Source organism: Thalia democratica, chromosome 9 (assembly GCF_965202585.1).
Source record: "Thalia democratica chromosome 9, ktThaDemo2.hap1.1, whole genome shotgun sequence".
In the NCBI taxonomy this organism is placed as follows: Eukaryota; Metazoa; Chordata; class Thaliacea; order Salpida; family Salpidae; genus Thalia; species Thalia democratica.
The window spans coordinates 29,783,732-29,804,861 of NC_139173.1; the positions used below are offsets into that span (position 1 = coordinate 29,783,732).

A 21,130-nucleotide genomic window follows, 5' to 3' on the forward strand; every position below is an offset into this window, starting at 1 on the left:
TAAAACAAAAACGAAAAACGTTCTAAACTGAAAAAAAACTGAAAAATAAAACCTCTTTCGGCTTTCTTCTGGGAGGTTTCGCTGCACTTTTGCAGGAAAGAGCAGCAGTCTTGGACGCAGTGTTTTTACAAGAAGTTGTTTTAGAGTTATTAGCAGTAGCCTTTTTGTTCTTGCACGGAGAGTCCTTCGACTTTGAGTTAACGGCGGTGTACTGACATAAAATAGAAATGCTCACCTTAATAAATTGCAGTATACGCTAATTAAAACATTCTTTTATATGAATTTTTGTTTAACAAATATGAAAAAAAAACTTCACTAAAACAATGCGTGCTTGTTAACTGTTTTATAAACTTTTTTTAAACTGTAATACAATCATCTAGACTTTTAGAGTTTTTAAGTTACTCGCAAATAAAAAATAGCACATCTTCTACTTTGATAAACATATTTTTTAAAGACTGCACAGTGCACATATTTAAACAAAAATAATAAAGTAAAAAAAAGGTTTGAACAAATGAAAAAACATACTGAACTCAAAAATATTAATCTTTGAAGAAAACTTATTTACTGTTTAACCGGTACGTCCTTTAAGTAAGAAGTAAACACAGAAAAATGACCGAGCACATTCCCAAAACTAAAACCTGTCTCTGCTTTCCGCACCGAGGAGGCTTTGCAGCAGATCTAGGGGCGTTTGCAGCATTTTTGCAGGAGTTTGCAGCATTTTTACAGGAGTTTGCAGCGGCTTTGTGAGCGTTTGCAGCAGACTTGGACAAGATTTCCTTTCTGTTTTTGCGCGGAGAGTTCTTGAAGATAAACATAAAATTACTTCAATTACATTTCTTGATGAAACAAAAAATCAAATCTTTTAAAAACAAAAACTAACATAAATTCAAAATCTTTTACACGTAAATATTTTTAGTGCTCATAAACGCAACATTGTAAGAAAACAAAGTTCCAGAAACTGAACTGAAACAACTGCTAAAACAACCTAGAACTTGAAACTAATCTGTTACGTAAAATCTCAATAACTTTGCAAGAGTTCGCTTTTGCGGAGTTCTTCTTGTTCTTGTGGGGGGAGTTTTTGCTGATGGGGTGAAACTCCGAGGGGTACTTGAAGTTCCTGCTCCGGTTGCCGATCCTGATGCCGATGTTGGACCTCCTCCTCTCGGTTTGGAACCTGCCCTGGTAGCTCTTCACCTTCTTCAGGGTCTGCAGCCACATGATGTCTTTCTTGCTCTCTTCCTAGTTCATAGTAACTATATTGTATAAAATTTTCAACAAAAAAAGCTCTCAATTTCTAATCTAACGTGTTTCGACTAATTTTTTTCAGAAGTCTTAAAAGAAAAAAACTTTTTATAAGAAAGAATGATAATGTGAGAAAAAACTTTTCATTAGAAAACTTTTTTTACAAGTAATATTTTTTAATTTTTCCAAAATGTCGTTTTTGCTCTCTTCCTTGTTTCAAATAAAGAAGTAACAAGAAGCTTGAAATGCACTTAACTGTTCTTTCCTGTGAAAAATATCTGAAAACTAAAAATTATAAAAATTGTACTTTTTGCTGCTCTAGGACTTTATGTGAAAAAAAGAAACTTGGTTGAAATGAAAACTGTGCTGCTACAATGTGTGTAAAATAATCTTCTTATCAAAGAACCTTTAAATTGCCAAGTAATATTTTTAAATTTTTCTAATTAACAATTAAAGCAGTCTTCGAAAATTAATTTTTACATCTCAAACACAGTTTACTTTTTTTTTTACTATTTTTTTTCTTAAACTTCTAGTTAATAACACTGACTTCTTAAAAAAAAAGTTAGAACATTCAACAAATGTTTTAATTGGTGTTTGAAGTCTACTTTCAACGAAACATACATAAAGTTATTTTTTAGATGCTATAAGTTTGCTTCGTACATATTTGTTTTTATGTTTAGAAATATATAACTCTGGGCAAACGTTTTTATCAAAATTATAAACGAATTTTGATTTGGATTTTTAAACGTTAAAACGTTTTTTAATTATTTAAATATGTTTATAACGAGTACAGACAAAATAAAGACCTTGAAATCAATTACTCTTTAATTCTACTTTCCTAAGTCTCAAAAGACTAATGCATAAATTGGTAGACGCAAAAATCGAAAACATACATAAACAAATGATTAAGGTCTTTATAGGTAGTAATTAAAACAAAAAACTTTAACAAAAGATAAAACTTATATTAAACTTATATATAACAGTAAAAGACTTAAACATGTATTTCATTAGCACATAAATACTGCAAATAATTGTAGCAACTCATTTATAAAAAAAACAATTGTATTTTATTAAAGTATTTTTATAGTTTTAATAATTTCACTACCTTTTTGAAAAACACTGGTTTAAAACAAATAAACGAAAAATAAAATTATTAAGATTGCTAAAGTACTATTCAAAAATGTTCAAGGTATACAGAGATTTTTCTTGTCTTATAAATAATATTATAGTAACACAATTTAGTTATAAAAAAAAGTATAAATTCTTAAATTTTTATTTGTACTAACGGAAAATAAAAAAGCTAATTTTGTTGTTGTAATTTTTTTTCAGTAAAAAAAATTTTGAAGTGAAATAATCGATTTTGACCAGTTAATTTAACACACCTTGAATTTTATGGTAAAATTGTTTATTTTTATAGTTTAAAAAAAATGGCAATTCCATCTTCAATTTTTTTATACATTTCATATGTAAGCTATCAAATATTATATAGAAGTAAAACCTAACTAAAATCGCTACAATTCTACTTAATTATCTTTTTGGAAACTTGTTTTAGTAGCCATATGTAAGATGACTTTTCAAAAATTACAACTTTTTAATATGCTCAATCATAGTTATGTGCGTACTGTTTTTATAATTGAAACAACTGTCAAACATATCCAGTGTTTTTAAGAAGCACGGTACTTAAGCACACTGAAAATTTCCTGTGCACACTTATTCCCATTAACTTTTGTTAAATTTTATTTATCAAATTTCATGAATGGGTATAATTAAGCACTTAAGTTAGTATATAAAAACCTGAGTGCGCACCAGAAAAGTTTACGCACACTATTGTGCACACCGTAATAAACAACAATTTAATCTGTCTTATAGGTTACTAAGCCAGCTAAAGTCATAGTTCAAGCAGTGAAATTTTATTACGCAAGACATTATTGCTGACTAGTCACAAATTCTCAAGGTAAAAGCTGCATACAAGGTATATGCTATATAAATTTTAAAACTAAAAACCAACAAAGTAGTTATTCACATTCAACTTTTACGTCTTAGCTACTAGGTTGAATTTAAACCAAGTTGAAAATTAAGAAATGCGTTGGTGCTAGTTTTAAGTTGAAACGATGATATCTTTACATAAATAATTAAATTTCAATAGCTTGTTAAACAAACAACCGTTTTTGTTAAGTTTTCATTGCTCAAAATGTCTTTAGCTTTTTTTGAAGTTGCAAAAAACCTTGTAAACAAACTAAAAGTTTTAACTTAATATTGTAAAACTATATTGTATTTACAGGTTTTTCATAAGCCAAATCCTGGGTTAAATTTGAGTAGTTATACCTAGTTTAATAATTAATAAAACTGTAACATTTACTCATAATATTTGATTAAGGATAGAATCTCAACTTGGTACTAATATAATGTGTTGTTACATTTTAATATATGTGTACCTTAACTCAATTGAAAATTTAGACTAAACTATGTTAAGTAAGTCTAAAACTTTGATCTAAATAAGTTATTGTATTTACGTTTTTATATTAATATATAATCCTATTAGTTTCAAAAAAGTTTTTTTCAATCTACTATTTATAAATTTTATCAATTATAAATATGTAAACTTTAAATATTTAGTGATTCATAAAAACTTTATACTTTTATTTGTTTATAGTTTGAAATGAAGTCTAAAAAAGATTTTAGAGTCGGAATTCTTGACATTTATATTATAAATGTTGTTAAAGTCTTGTTTAATAGGTACTTTTTAGAAAGACAAGCTTATTGTTAAACCTATCTATTTTGTAAGATGTAATATTAGGCAAAAACAAGCAAAAGCTTTTTCAAAAATCTTCTCAATTCATACATCATACATTTAAAAAAGATCTTAGTATTTTTCTTATGAATATAGGAATGACTGATAATTAAAATCTAAACTTTGAATTAAATCTTAAGCAGTTTGTTTTCTATATAAACTTTAAGCAAATAAAAATTTTCAGAATCTAAAGAAAACTGATATTCATTGAAACACTTTGAACTATCTAATTAAACATACCGGTTAAGCTTTTAAAAACAAACGATTGCAATGCATCCTAGAAAACTTTACTTAATACCCCTACTTATCTGAAAAACAAGTTTTTAAACACTCTATAATTATCTTTAAACACTTTACTAATGTGAACATTAGACTTTTATAAAAGAAAAAAAATATAATAAAAACAGCGCTTCGACTGAACTATGCAAACTTTAGAAAGTTATTTTTTTAGTTATTCAAAAACTATGTTTACTATAAAAAATAGCTACCGTGCTTACGATAAACATTATTTGCACTACTGAAGACCAATGGTGATGATGTAAAGCTTTTTTAATAAATTTAATAATGCTGTTGTTAATATTTGTTAATTGTGCGATGTTACTGACTTTTTTTTACTTTTAGGAAAAGTGATGTTTTTTAAAACAAGCTATCAAGCAGTTATATACAAAACACGATTTGAAGATGATTTCGGTTTATTGTTTGTTTTGTGAGAAAAATATAAAATTATGAATTTGTTAGTTGCGTTTTATATAAATGAAAAATAAAAAAAATGATAAAATCAACATGCATTTTGATAAAAACACCAGTAAATTTATCAAAAAAGCTACAAAATAAAGCATTGGTCTTCAATGGTACAAACAACAGTAAGAAATGATTTCGTTAAAATGATATAATAAAAAACTTTTTGTAAAAAACTCTGTTTTTTAAAGTGCTGTATAAAAACAGTTTTATCAAATTTTATATATATTCTAAAATCTTAAAAAAATAAAGCTTTGAAACCGTTAAGATTAAAATTGAACATTTAATTTTAATAAGTGAAAAAGTTTTTAAGTAAATACATATAATAAAAAATAAAATAAAAAACTAAATAATCTAACTTAAATAAACATTTCAAAAAGCTCTAAAGCATACTTAATTTAAAAGTTTTGTTTTTAATAAACCCAGTAGCACTATTAAGAAAGCAAGTAAATTCATTTATGGGTACTTTTTAAATACATGCTTTTTGAAACTATATAAAACAAGCTTATTTATAATATATAAAATCAAAATATAATACTCTTTCTTGATATTACGATTTACCGACGGCTTTAGTATTTACTCTAAGTGTATCAGTTATATTGAATTCGTCAAAAGTAAAATATACTAGCAATTCAACAAAACTAATAAAAAAATATATAAAAAATTAAACGTGTATGGATATTTTAGTGCTTAAAATTCGCATCAACTTATAAAGATCACAGCAAATAACTAGTTTTCAAGATTTATTTAAATAAAAAGAAAAAACATCCTTTAAATTTGGACGAATCCTAATTTTTACAAATGAACTTCGGCGCAATAATTTTTATAAATGTTTTCAAGCTTTGGACGTACGTATTGCAAAAAGGAAGATTGAATTCGGATTTTAAAAGACGTGGGCAACTAAAAACACTTTTTTGTTTAGATTTTTCAAATAAAAACGCATCGAAGCATAGAGCGTTCAGGGATCCTAAAAGATATGGATACTTTAAAATATCAGCATCCAAAAGACACTGTTTTATACTTTATTTGAAACCGATGCTAGCTGCTTTTGTAATTGATAACGAATCCGGCGAGCAAGACTAGAAACGCGAAGCACATCCAAACTAGCGCGTTGTCGCTTTTACCATCATTTTTCAGCTGTTTTTGTTCCGACGCAACACATTTTTTATCGCTTTCCGGATCAATATCACCACGGTCGTTTTCAACATTCGAACAGCATTTGTGTTTGTTTTCTGAAGAGTCACTTTTTACAGGCTCCTTCGGCGTGTTAGAAGGCGGGTAGTCGTTTTTGAGATCACTTTTCTGGGTCAATTTTGTTAGATCGTTTTCATCGGAATAATTTTTTACAATCTCCCCCAAACTATCAGACTTAAGGTGGTCATTTTTCTCTGCAACATATCCAGCCGGTTTCGGAATTTCCTTAAAACTGTTCCGCTCAAACTCTCCAGATTCGGAAAATTGCACGGGAACCAAGCCACCTTCCAATTTCCCGCCAACTTCAACCTCGTGGTTGTTGTTGCAGTTGGCGCTGTTCTTGCCGTCCGCCATGTTGCTCATCAGCTCGACCAATGAGCGGCGCGGAATCTTCTTGCTGATCCGCTCGCTCATGGGGCGAAACGCCGCGGGTTTTTCAAACGGTGGCGCCGTGGAGCCGGGCGGCAAGGTGAGATTTTTGACGGCGTCGGAAATTTCCGCGGGGTCCTCCAAGCTTAAATCTAGCTGTTTGCGACGCAGGCGCCCCTTCAAGCGCTCGACCAACTCGCGGTGCTTCGCGTCCTCGTCTCCCATTGGCTGGCTGCGCGGCGCGACGCTCCTGATTGGCTCTCGCGAGCCCGGCGCGCTTCTAATTGGTCCACTTACAATGTTTTTGTCGATTCCCGTCGACGGCCGGGTCGCCCGTGGCCTCCTCCGTCCGCTCGGCTTGACAGAGTTGGGCGTGGTCGTCAGGGAGCTGTTTGTTGCCATGGAAACGTTGGTGGTCGCCGCGGTGACGGATGGCGACGGGGTCACGTGGATTCTGGTTGACGACGTTCGGCTGGCATCTTCTGATTTGAAGAAAAAAATTGTTGAATTATTACGCAACTTATAAAAAACTGTGATGTTAGAAAACTTGCATTCATAAATTTGTTGTTTTAACCAGCATCTTAATTTCAAGTCGAAATAAAACTATTAAATAAAAAGCTATACATTAAATCAAAAATTGACAGAAAGTATTTATATCAAGTATACTTACAAATTTTAGCTTTGAAATACATGCTTTTAATGAGTTATTCATAAATCAAATTACCTGTCTTGTTATTTTCCTGATGATCCTGCTTGTGTCTCTGTCCTGATGGTATGTAACCTGCAGGCAACCTCTCCAAAGCCGCATCTGTCCTTCGAGACTGGAAAATTAAATTACATGAAAATAAACATGTAGTGTTAAAATGTAACAACAAAACTAACAGTAGTTTAAATATATAAACACTTTACAAATACCAAAAACACTTTGACTTGTGAACTTTTAGTTTATAGAGTTGTAAGAATAAAATGTCAAAAATACTAGCAAGGTTAATAATGAAGACATGCAACCATTTAAAACTTAAACATTTTACACAACAACTAACAGCAGCGGGTTTGTCTTCGTTTTCGTTGTTAATCGAAGAAGTCGAAGTTTTCTTGGCCTGCTGGCTTTTCTCGCGTTTCTGCTGTACAAGTTGCTTAGCTTCTTCGTACACATCTGTAAATGAGTAGTAGTTATAAAATAACTATTAACCTGAACCGTTAAACTGTTGACGGAGTAAAAACTGATCTAAATGAAAGAAAAATTAGTATAAATTAGTACTGGCATGGTTGCCATAGATAGAGCTGAAAAACGTTCCTGACCTTTCTAAATCAAATTCTTAATTTTAAAACTTATTAATAAATACATAACCAAAGACTTGAAAGTCTTTAGCTTGTTCCAAAAATTCAATTATACCCTGAAAAAAAATTAAATAAGAAAAAAAAAATTTTTTGAATATAACATAAGCAAAATGCAGTTTATAGTGACGATAAACTTTTTTATCAAGAACATGTTTATATCAAACTTCCTGACTTTTTTCAGGGTTTCCAAATGTTTTTGGCAAATTTTCTCTAGTACTTAAAAGTACACTTTTTGGGTCTACTTTTAGTTTAAAGTTAAGTTTAAGGTGAGAAACTGTGTTAAATAGTGTAAAAACATTGAAAAGATACTCTTAAGCTACCAAAAACGTGATTTTTAAAAATATAAAATTGTGATGATGACAAAACAATTTTATTTATATGACAGATTTTTTGAGTCAAATCAAAATTTTGCTACTAAACTCGTTAAAATTATTAAAAATTCTAGGCTTTTCAGGTTTTTTAGCCTAAATTGTCAAATTTCAGGTTTTTCCAGGTTTCAAGCTTTTTTGGAAACCCTGTTTTTATTTCGAAAACTCCCTCTTTTTCCTGACTTTTGCCTTTCTTTTTTGTTTTTCCTGACTTTGTGGCAACCCTAAACTAGTTTAACTATTTTCGTAGAATAGAAAGTAGCATTTAAACAAAAACTTCCAGACAACTTGATAAAAATATACTTTAATGCTTTAACACTATACATACTAAATACAACTTTCAAGTTTAAACAGTAACATAATGCACGTAAGTTTGTTATATAAAAAAATTTACTAACTTGAAAATTGTTATTTAATATAATCTTAAAGCGTTGAAGTATATTTTTATCAGGTTGTCTGGAAATTCTTACTTTAATGCTGCTTTCTGTTCTACGAAAAGAGTTAAATTTACATACAAAATAAAGAAACCCACCCAGCGTGACTCCCTGCGTGGACCTTCTCGCCTGCCTCTCCCTCCTCGATCTCGCCTTCCTCTGAGCTTCGGCTTCCTCGTCTCTCACCGGCTGCAGGTGGGATCTCCTCTTGTCCTTCGAACCACTGTTGAAGGTAACACTGAGCAAATTTAGCATATAAATAAGGATATAATAAAATCAGTCCTGGACATTCACACTGGAGTTTTTGCGAAGTTTTTAAAAAGTTGAAACATACAAAAAAAAGCTGTTGAGAGTCTGGCTTGGGCACATATTAAAACTTATGCTAACGTGTGCAGTTTAGGTTATGACCTGGGATGTTTTTCTGTTAAAATTCAAACGTGTCAATGGGTTTTTTGAAAAGTTTCAATTTAATGCGGCCAAGTGGAAAGGTGCCACATAAAACTTCATCCAAAACTTGCATGACCCTCTTTCAAGGATTTTACATAAAAATGTTACTGCATCCAAGTTGGATAGTTTATCAAGAAACAACTTTTTTTTTGAAAATTAAAACTATCTAAACAATTAAAACGATATTAATTAAAACTGAATTTAAATCTTGGTTTACATCAACTTAACTAATCAAACAAATTAATTTTTTTTTCAATATTTTGTAAAAGTTTTTAGTTTTACTGATAATTTTTTTTCAACATAAAACATATTACGTTAAATCGTGTAATTTATAAACGATAACAGATAAAAATCGAAATCACTAACAAAACAGTTTTTTTACGAAATAAACACTAAAATTAGTAAAGTAGAGTTTTTAATTTAACAAACTTAAAAAATATCTTCTAACACTTTTTTACATTTAAGCTAAGTAAAAACCAATACAATTCAAACACATTTGGAACATTACAAATAATTCTATAAGTAGCCTCAATTGAAAGTATTAAAGAAATTTCAACACATGAAACTACGTGTTATGACACTCAATAAAAACTTAATAAGTTTACTTTGTAGCATTAGAAGTCAGGTCAGGATTAAATTTTCAAACTGGTTTTCCTTTTAACCTTTAACAAATTTTTTGGCGGAACACGTTTTTGTATAAATGTCTTTTAATACTTTTTAAAGTTGATAGATTTTTTATATCATGATTAGAATTGGTGTTTTAACTGGCTGATTAAAGCAAACATTTTATTTTAATGTTATCTTAGATATAATGTTTTTTATTTTTTAACAAAACTAGCTATGAAAACTTATGGAACTTTGTATAAATATAAGTTACAAATTAACTTAAACTAAGTCAAAAGAAATAAAAAGGTAAAATTTATTTATAAGCTACTAACTATAATCAACTTTGCTTCTGACTGCACAAAAATGCAAAATTTTATTTTAATATAATACTATAATAAATTAAAACAAAATGAAATAGTTGTAAACTAACGGTAGGTCAGTGAAAATGCCCAACTTATCTTCATCTTTTTTGTCACTGTTAAAAATATATTTTTATAAAAATTTTTGCGTTATTAACTAGTTTTTTAAAAATATGTACACTTATACAGTAATATTTATTAACAGTTGATAGAAAAATTAACACACTTTGCAACTATTTGGGGATTAATTAAATGAAAAAGGTTTTATTACTAACCATATATGATAATATTAAACTTGAAACAATATTTGTTAAAGTAGATTATACTGGTGCTCATCAAAAAACATAACACGAGAAAATAGTTTTTAAATTATAAGCCCTAAAACAAGCATATTTAAATTAAGCTTGATAAATTAATTCAAATGTAATTTTGTACAATTCAGTAGTAGTTTACAAAAGAGATTAAAACATAATTCAAAGTAGATATAAAGCAATTAATCAAATTTAAAACAACTTAAAACTACAACTAAATAAGTAAATACTAAGTTATGAAAACTAAAAGCGTCTAGAAATTTACAACTACTATCAACGTTTTCCAGTATCAAGTATTAACTTTGATAGAAGTTCACTTAAAAGCCTTTATTAGAAAAAATACATTACAGATTGCATTAAACTAATGATAAGTATTATAGACGCTAAGTATATAAAACGAATTGGTTATTATAATTATTTAAATAAATAGTTTATAAACTGTGTTTTTTGTTTTAATCATAAAATAAAAAACCAAAAAAGGCATTTTTTTTGCTTTTTACTTTAAATTACTAGAATTCAGTATAAAATAAATTGCACCATAAGAACAATAACAAAACTATGTTGTTACTTAAAAAGTAACTTTAAAAGAAACTAATTAAACTTTTTTAACACATTTTCATCATTAATAAAAAATTGTTTATCTTTTCACCGAATTAAAATTTTAATAAATATAAAGGCTAATAAAATGCATAGAATGGTATACATACAAAAGGATTCAAGTTTAAAACAATGTACCAGGAAAAATTATATAACATTATTTTGTTTAGAATTACAGTAGACTACCGCTTAAGTACGCAAATTGAACCCGACCAAAAAGTGCGTACTTATCACGGGTAGTGCGTACTTTTTGACGACATAGTATAATATGAAATTTAGTTGTTTGTTTTCTTTCTTACAACTAGCCACCAAATAATTAAGCCAGATAAACAAGTCTTTTTATTTTAATTAACATTTGATACATAGTTCTAATCTGCAAATTTTTTTTATAGATTTTAAACAGTTTAATTTTCTTATAAAAAGTTTCTACATAATGCTAGTCAAGCTAAGTTTAGTTTAGTTAATACATTTATTATAATTTTCCATTAGCTAAAAAGTGTTTGATTTTTTTATATGAAAGAAAAACGTTTCAGGACTGTTTTTGTGAGAAAGTTATTTCAGTAGAAACATTTATAGTATAAGTGCACAATAATAAAATGCTCATTAATTTTTTTTTAACTTAAGTTTTTTTGTTGTTGTTGCTTCTTTTTATATGTTTATTTTGACTTTATAAAAATTTTAATTAGTTTTTGTGGTTAACTAGTTTTGTATCATGTCACAATAAAATTAGCCTTTCGTTTGCAGATATTCTGAAAGTTTTTGAATAAAAAATATTTAGAAATTTAAAAAAATGGATGGAAAGCGCCAAAAAATGACTCTATGGAACAAGTCTAAGAAAATTTAGAAATTTTTTTGTCTTTCTAGGTAAGTGCGTACTTAAGGCGAGGTGCGTACCAAAAAAAGTGCGTACTTAAGCGGTAGTCTACTCTACTAACACAGCTTCAAACTAAGTTTTATATAACTGATTCAATTCAATGTCTTATTTAAATGTAAAATACATTTTAGTACATTTAAATTTGTAAGACTGCATATAAATAACATAACTAAACACTAATGCTTTATTTAAACTATAACAATTATTAATTTGCTAATAACAACCATCAAACTACAGGCTGGAGGTAAAAAAATCACCTTCATTAAAAAGACCAAGCATACTTTCTATGCAACATTTAAATTAATCACAAAACTTTTCTGATTGGAACTAAACAATTGATTAAGTTTGGGCTAGAATTTTATGGCTTTTTTTCATAATTGCTTGAAGCTAATTGCAACTAATCGGCAGAATTTTCATTTTTTGCAAATACTTTTCAAACTTTTGTTGGAATTTCCTGGAAATGTGTGACGTGGACTGCGACCTGCTGATGTCTTGTGACGTCATAGTTGCGTCATTGTGGTCGGCATGGAAACGAAGAAGCATGCTCGAGTGGGAGGAGAGACCCGCGGATGAGGAAGTCCTCCGCATCCCAACCCCTCCCCCTTCGCTACCCGCCATAATGTTGTTGCCAGGCAACGACCTCCGTGGCAACCCAAGCAAGTTTTTGCTGTGAGGCGAAAGATTACCAGAAAAATGCAAATTGACGACAAAACGGGGATAAGTTTACAAACTTGTTATTTGGTGTTATAATTTTAGATATAGAGTTTTATTATAAAAGTAACATTTTAAAGGTAACATTTTTGTTAGATTTTCTTAATAAACTTATTTGATTAATTTTACATCTTATAAAATGCATTAAAGTATATTTATTTGTACATTCAACAAAAAGTGCCTCGCGCAAAACAAACACCAATCTATTATTAAGTAAACAAAAACTTTGTTATAAAAATGCATAACTTTATCCATTATCTCAATGGGTAAGTAGAGTAAAGGTAGATAAAGTTTGGTTTTGAATATAACCTAAAATTTTTAAATTAAGTTTGAATATATAAACATTTATATTTAAAAACCAAAATAATTTTAACATCTACTTTAAATATATAAAACTTAAGTTATTTTGTTAAGTTTTGGGTTAAATCAAATAATTATCAAAAAAGTTTTAGTTTTAAGCTTAACTAACAAACACTGAGGTAAGTTTATATAAAACTTTAAAAAAAAAACTTCTAAGTATAAATATAAACAATCAACCTGTTTTCAGTGGGAGTCGAGAGATCGGTGGTGGAGTAATTCTTCTTCTGCGCCAACGGCTGTCCGAACATCGCCGCCAGAGAGCTGCAAATCGTTGTGACGTCACAATTATGTCATTGTTATATATACATCACGGTTAGGATGCGAGCCATCAGCTCGTTATCAATATTTAATCTTAATCAATTGCTTCCAACTCATACTTGTTTTTGTTTTACTTTTGTTTAGGTTTTCCGATTTAATAAAGTTTTTGAGAACTTACTTGGACGGATGGAAATTTATGGGTTTCAAGTTATCAACACCTTGACAATTGTTTAGTTGTTTAAAAAAAAAAGAAAAAATTTTGAAAAGCATTTCTGCAAAAAGTTTTGAATTAATTAACTATAAGTGATGTAGAATAAATAGCCATATTAACATGTATTCAACAACTTAAGTACTTTAAAAAAAACATGAATAAAATTGGAATCATATTGAAGGTATTCAAAATGAAAAGCAAAAAAAAAATAAAACTTTTTGATTTTTTCAATTTAGAAACGTTAATTCAGAAATTTTAATGAATAAAATTCTATAAAAATTAATCTATTTCTTAAATTTACTTATGTTTGCTGTGAACACAATTAAATCACGGATCACTAAAATAACTTAAAACTTTGTACACAATTAAAACCAAAGAAGCAAAAATTAAATAAAGAGATTTAAAGAACTTTTTTTTTGCAACTAACCTGTAATTTTTATTTCTTTCATCGCGTCTGGGGGCGACTATTGCTGTCTTGTTGGCTGAAGCGTCCTGTGAAATTAAAAATATTAATGAAAAAATCAAAATACTTTTCTACTACTGACAGCTGTTTTCAGAAAAACTTTATAGATATATCAAACTTTAATAAGTATTAAAAACTGTTTGAATTTGAATGAATTGATTAAATTCAGTTCAAGTACATATGTGATTAAGATCAATTGATTTATCTATTAATTTAAAAGCTAACAAAAAAACTAAGAAAAATAATAAAAGACAATTTACAACAGTTTAAAAAATACATTTTTTTTTTTAGTTTGTAAATAAGTTAAACTATTATAACGAGCCGTTGAAACTAAGTTATTTTTAGCAAAAGTTAACCATAAGGCAACATTAAAAAATCAATAGCATCGTTTGTCATTTATAATTTAACATAAACTAAATCAGTTTATATTCTGTTCTAAAGATTCACAGAACTTAATTGTTAATTGTAAACAAAAATATAAAATCAATGAAAAATTTATAAACTAACTAAAAATAGAATGTTTTTATTAACTAATTAAATTTAACAGTCAATATAATTTCATATACTTAGTATCAAATTCAACTATTTCTAAAAAAAACTATTCTTTCAATTTTTTTATACATTAACGCTAAAAAAATAAATTTTGATGATACAGTAAATAAAGTTAAAGATAGAAAAACAACTATCTACTAAAAGTTAAGGATTTTTTCAAATTAACTTAAGTACTTCTTTTCCGAAATAAAATCTAAAAAAAAATTATTAGTTAACTTATACTTTTTCGATGCAAATCTGTGCATACTTATTCAATTTGGATAACAAATTTCTCAATCAAAATACAAGTCCGCGACATATTAAGGTTGTAAAATTATTTCAAATACATTTCATTACCTTCTCAGACTGGAACCGGTGCCTAGCAACGGACGTTGGGGTGGTCGTCATGTCGCCGTCCCCGCTGTGTCTCATCCCCAACACGCTTCTGGGGCCCGCCGACATTGGGGTCGACCCCGCAGTTGACTTCTTGTCGTCGAAGCTCTCCGTCTTCCGCAACCCTGTTAAAAGTATTGAAAAGTATTAACTAGTTTTTTCAATTCAATTTATTTCAAGTTTTTTTTATTTGATTTATTTTCGTCCACAGTAAAATTTCAAGGTTGCAACTTTTTTAAATAAAATATAACGGGTTTTATTAATTCAGTCAATAAATTAAGCCAAATAAATTTATTAGTTGAGGTAGAACGCGTATTAACAATTTAATTCTCAATCCAATTGTGGTAAGTTGAATTAGCTTAATAAAAGTGATTTGAGTGGTCGCTCAGCGCTAACGTACAGGCAATTTACTTATGAATACTAAAGAATGAAAATAAAATAGTAAGTCAAAATTATCCGATTAAACAATTTTTTAACATAACCAAATGCAAAAAAAAATAAGAGCCTTTTATCAGTTACTAATTATAAGTGTTAAAGTAAGCGTTATAGGTTTAAACTCTAATTATAAGTTTTTGAGTCAAAGATGAAAATTCAATGCTTAAAATTTTTATCTGTTTTTATTTTAGCAAAAGTATTAAATTGTCTATAAAAAGAATTTTACAATTTGATGGCAAACTTCACAGATGTTTATTTGAATAAATAAAGTAGTTCTATGCATAAAAATACTTTAGTAGAATTGAAGTTATTGAAAACGTATAGTAACTATAACTTATTAACTTTCCATGTGAGTTTAGTAAGAACGTTTACTAAAACTAATTTTAAAATCAAAAACATTAGTTTGACATTAAGTTTAAAACAAATTCGGTTTCAGTAGCCTTAGTAATCTATATACTTAAATATAAACGCTACATAAAAATACAACACGAACAATAAAAAACACACATGTTTTAAGAACTTAAAATTCAGCAAACTATTTTTTCTTGTAGTAAATAGTTCAAAAACAATACAAACTCTTTTTATTATACAGATTAATTTCAATTTCATGAGATATGATATTTATATAAAATAGGTTTTTTACCTACAAGTAATTAACAATAAATAATAAAAAATTTAAACTAACTTGTAGAAGCGTTTCTGAAGAGTGGCAAGCTGAGATTTTCGTTTCTTTCGTTGGGCTGCACCTTTTGAAATTAACGAAATTAATTAAAATTAAATTGTCAATCATACAAGAGAAATTAATAAGTTTTATTAGGAAACATTACAACATTTTATCTAACAATTTCTTGAACCAAAATAAAATTTACTTCAACATTCTTTAAATGACCAATGTTTATTCTAATATTTTTTTAAGTTTCATTTATTTATCTATTTTAAAGATGATATTAGTCTAACATTCTAACAACTTACTTCAACATTCTTTAGATGACAAATATTAATAAAAATGTTTTTGTTATTTTAATATTTGTGTTTGTTGATGTTACAAGGAAAGTGTTACTAAGTTTATTATTTGCAATTTTGCAAACTAAAAACAATGTTACATAACTTTTTGAGTGTGAAAAAACGAAAACGTATTCATAAATCAAAAATTTTGTAGACTGGAAAGTTGCAATTTGTTTCTAAATAGTATAAAGATTTTATTAATTGAGTACTACATATCAAAATAGTTTAATTAAAAACATTGTATTTCAAAATTTCATTAGGACAAACAGTAGTTGAACTTGAAAAAATCCAATTCATGTTTTGGTTGTTTATTTAGTTTTTATGTCAAATAAAAAACACTTTTATTTAAGAGTGAAAGGTATTTTGTTTATTCTTATTTGAGCACACATTCGTCGATAAAATGCAACTTTCGAACAAACAAGCGACTGTTTATTCAATGCGTTAATAAAATTATTTTATCTGTTTAAACTTGGCAGGGCTAAAGTTTTGTTAGTTGAAACATTCAAGTGCTTTCAAAGTGCTCGGCTTATTTTTTTGTAATTATTGTTATTTGCACCGGGATTAAAAGTAAACCTACTTGAAAAACTAAAGATAATTCTGTTTGACATTATCATAATTGGATTAAAAGTGACATTAGGGCTGTTTAAAGTTGATAATGACTATTTGCACAATAATACACTCTTATTGAGCAATACTAACAATATAAGTATAAAGAGGTATTAATCTAAATATTTATATGTTATTTTTTCTAAAAATTTTACTTCATAGTATTATTTATTAGAAATAATATATAATTCACCACTTAGCAAAATTAAAATAAAGTAACCCTTATAAAAAACCTTTGATAAAAAATAAAAATAAATTTAGTTATTCAAACTACACCAGAACTACAAAACACTACAAAAGACACTACAATATTCCATTGACAAAGGTTCAAGTTAAAGTTATGTAATAGAACTTTATTGTGATAAATCATTTAAATCGCACTATTTCAACAATATCTCAAGTACCATACAATTCTGTTTCGATAGTAAACAGATCAGAAAGTTATAGTTTTAGTTACGCTGATAAATTCACACAAGTTTCTTTACAGAGTAGAATAAAATTTAAGTATTTGTAATAGATATAAATTAAAATTTATTACAACTTGATAGTTTAAATTTAACTGTGTAAAGTAAAATTGATACTTTTAAATAGCACTAACATAGCTAAAAGATCAGTTTTAACAAATTAAAAACTTTTATGCTAATTCTAACATCCTTTTATAAAAATACTGTGCAGACAAAAACATATATTTATATACAATAAATAATTGTAAAAAATTACAATAATAACATCATTATATTTATTGGGAGTAATTTTTATATATAAAAACTTTTTATTCTAAGTTTTATACAATTAAATATGAAACAAAACAAAACCATATTAAAAACTACCAGTATTTTAATCATAGAAATTAGTTTAAAAATGACAACAACAGTAGGTTTATCAGGCACGAAAAAATAAAATATTTGTAAGCTTCATATATAATTAAAAATATAACAAGGCTATTATTATGAAAGTTATGTAGTCTAATATCTGCTTTACAACTTATTAATAATATAATAAACATATTACAAAATACATCAGCTGAAAACTAACAACGACAGTGGGTTTAACGAGCGTTAAAGAACAAAATATTAGTAAGATTCTCTTCATACAGGGTTGCCACTCGTTTTTTCAATTTTTTTTCCAGGTTTTCCAAATTTCTTCCAGGTTTTTAAAAGTACACATTTTGGGGTCTATTTTTAGTTTTAATTTAATTTATATTTAAGAAACTTTGTTAAATAGTATAAAAATATTGAAAAGATACTGTAAAGTTACTTTAAATGTGTTTTTTGATTAAAAAAAAATTGGATGATGACAAAAAATCTTAATTATTTGATAGATTTTTTGTGTCAAATCAAAATTTTACAACTGAAAATGTTAAAATTATTAAAAATTCCAGGTTTTTCCAGGTTTTTTGATCAAAATTCCAGGTTTTTCCATGTTTTTTTCAAAATTTCTCAAATTCCAGGTTTTTCCAGGTAATTTTAGCCTAAATTGTCTAATTCCAGGTTTTTCCAGGTAAAGTGGCAACCCTGTTCATATTAATATAAGAAAAGAATTAAAACTAAATATAAAAAATATCATCTGAAAACTAACAACTATCAACTGTGGGTTTAACTAAATTTAGTGTAAGATTTGAACAAAACAATTGTAAACTTTATAATAGATTGAAAATATAATAAGTATTAAACTATAAAAAACATCAACTTAAAACTAACAACGACTGTGGGTTTATCGGAAACCCCCATCTGCCTCCTGGTCTCGTGGTCGAACCCCGCCGAGTTCACGGGGCTCGACACGTGGATCGACTTGGGCCGCTCCCTCCTCTGCAGCGAGGGGGCCGCGAACGCCTGCGTCAGCGACTTGTGGGTCGGGGTCTGGTTGGTCGTCACGGCGACGTCCGATGACGACGACGACTCCTCCGAATCCGACTGTGACGACACGCTGACGTCATCGACCTGCGGGGAGATCTTGGCGCGCTTGATGACGTCGTTCTGACGCGACAGCGGAGGCTTTTGCGTCTGTAATTAATTTTTATTAAATACAATATTAATTTGTTTCAGAATCGCAAACGCTAAATTGAAGTTTTTACGAAACAACTCATGTTTTAAGTCAGTTAAAAGTTTGACAAATATTCAATTATGTTTGTGAAAACTTGTGTCTGAAACAACTTTTTATTTTAAAACTTAACTTGAAGCGAATTTATAAACAATAAGTTTTTGGAAATTATACTGTATTTTAAGTTTTGGTTGCTTAAAATTAACACTTTATTCACCTATAAAATTTGCAACAAAATTCTATTTTTAACACTACAAACGTGCAATAAAATCTAATGAAACTAACGGAAGCGAACTGCTGCTGTGTTTTCAGTCTGTCCATGTACTTGATCATTTCATCGTCCGCCACATCGAACGGTGTTTGGCCCTGGAAATCGTATTTAAAATGTGAATTCTAAATCACAAACAGTTTAACTAAATTTTAAAAGATCTGAAAAAATGGCAATAGTAAAGGTTCAAACTTATAAAAAATTATCACACTTGAGAAGAAATTCAACAAATTTCAACGTAACAAAACTGCAACACTCAATTCTTTAGCAAGCAACACCAACAAAACTAATACTAAACAATAATATTAAAACTGACCAGTTTGCTCTTTTTATCGAAATCGGCGCCGTTTTCAGCCAATATTTTAGCGGCTTTCTCGTGCCCCCAGTGCGAGGCGGCGTGCAACGGCGTCCAGTTGTCGTTGTCCAGCGCGTTCACGTCCATTCCCACTTGCAGTAGACATCTGTGATATGTATATAAATAATGCAAAAAACAATTAGTTCTCGCATTGTTTACTAAGTTTCAACGTTTAACACACGTTTCATCAGAAAAGTATAAAGCACATAGCAAAATTTTTAAGAATCACAAAAAAACATATCATTCCCACTTGCAATAAGCTCCTGTGATATTTTTTGTTAAACTTTTAACAAGTTTATATTCTATACGTAAAGTTTAATTTTGTCTAATCTTAAACTTAATTTAGTAATTAAAGTACAGGTTTTTAGAAGTTATAGTTTTTTTTTGTCCATTTTTGATATAAAATTAAATTAAAGGTAAAAAACTTTCCTTAAGTGTTAAAAAATATTGAAAAGGTATTAAAATGCAACTCTAAAAATGTTTTAAAATAAAAACTAAAAAAACATACTGTAAATGATAGGTTTTTTGTATCTAATCAATCGTACCTGTTGTACGAACAATTTATTACTGCTAATCCGTACACAAACAGAGAGTTTATTTTATGACGACATTTCAACTTTTTTCAAGTCCTTGTTAAACATTTGTACAAAAAAAACTACAATAAACAAAATTGTTTTAGTTTATAATTTTAAAGTTAAAATACTCTCTCCAAACTTTTATATATACAATCGATCATTTAGTAAATAACAAAATGTTATAGCTGTTTAAATAAACTTTTAAGCTACAAACTCCAATCAAAAACTTCAAATAAATAAAACATAGTAAAAACAAACGATTGGTTTCTGATTTGGTAAAATAAATCTATTAAAATTACAAAAATAAAAATAGCAAATTACCTCATGACTTCGTTGTATCCCTTGGCGGCGGCCACGTGCAGCGGAGTGGCACCCGATTTGGGGTGCTGGTAAGTCGTCAGCTTTTCTCCCTTCTGCTTCAGCGACATCAAGTGGCGAGCGTCGGCCATCATCATCTTGCGCTCCTTGTTCTTCGCTGATTCGATGTCGAGTCCTGCATTAAAAAAAAGCTTATATTTTGTAAATTTTATGTTATATTTTATTGTAGGTTTAACAAATTTATTTTGATCCTTGTTTGATTTATTAAGCCATTCGTGTATTTTTAATATCAGTATCAAAATAATTTTTCTTCGCTGATTCGATATCAAGTTCTGTGTGATATGTTGAATTTTCAATTTTTTTCTACATATTCTAGATTTAATTTGGTTGTATTCCTTATTTTTCCATGGCAAAAGATCGAGTTGAGAACTTTAGTTAACTTTTGAATATTTAAAGTAATGTTTAGTCTTGTGTGCAAGTTTGAAGCTTGTTTAAAGCTAAAATAAAAGTTTATTATACTGTTTAAATATATATTATATATTATTGAAACTATCACTGTATTCAGAAAAAATCATACTAATATAAATTATGTATGAATTTTTTGTGTTACAAATAACTGTTCTATCGATGACGAATCATGGGAGTTGCAAGTTTATAAAATCTTTCTTTATTTTAATGAAATCTTACAAAGTTCAACTATTACGGCTTTGAATCACCGTCATTTGGGTGACATTATTGGTGGGCGTCACGAAAAAAATGATCAAAAATTAACTAACCAAAGTATTATTTTAATGTTGTACTTTTGTCTGATTGTTTTATTTCTAAAACCAGTGTCTGGCAAAACACTTTTGTAATTTTTATGTGACTTGTCTTCAGAATACATGTTTGTTTGTTGTAAAACAGGTCGCGTTTGAGCTATTACATCTACAA

The 21,130-nt window shown here is 28.3% G+C and overlaps 1 protein-coding gene across 2 annotated transcripts in view; it reads right to left on the bottom strand.

The window, feature by feature from the left end:
* Window positions 1–21,130, bottom strand: part of LOC145844653 (protein phosphatase 1 regulatory subunit 12B-like) — a 40,002-nt gene that overhangs the window by 11,455 nt on the left and 7,417 nt on the right. For both annotated transcript variants that reach the window (XM_082952056.1, XM_082952055.1), the window contains exons 4-16: window positions 20,204–20,375; window positions 19,269–19,413; window positions 18,970–19,050; window positions 18,345–18,647; window positions 15,719–15,779; window positions 14,563–14,723; window positions 13,639–13,703; window positions 12,920–13,003; window positions 9,961–10,005; window positions 8,576–8,700; window positions 7,378–7,490; window positions 7,059–7,155; window positions 6,632–6,816 (exon numbers count right to left, since the gene is read on the bottom strand). In XM_082952056.1, coding sequence (XP_082808182.1) covers window positions 6,632–6,816; window positions 7,059–7,155; window positions 7,378–7,490; window positions 8,576–8,700; window positions 9,961–10,005; window positions 12,920–13,003; window positions 13,639–13,703; window positions 14,563–14,723; window positions 15,719–15,779; window positions 18,345–18,647; window positions 18,970–19,050; window positions 19,269–19,413; window positions 20,204–20,375 — 1,637 coding nt within the window. The remainder of the gene's footprint in view (window positions 1–6,631; window positions 6,817–7,058; window positions 7,156–7,377; window positions 7,491–8,575; window positions 8,701–9,960; window positions 10,006–12,919; window positions 13,004–13,638; window positions 13,704–14,562; window positions 14,724–15,718; window positions 15,780–18,344; window positions 18,648–18,969; window positions 19,051–19,268; window positions 19,414–20,203; window positions 20,376–21,130) is intronic.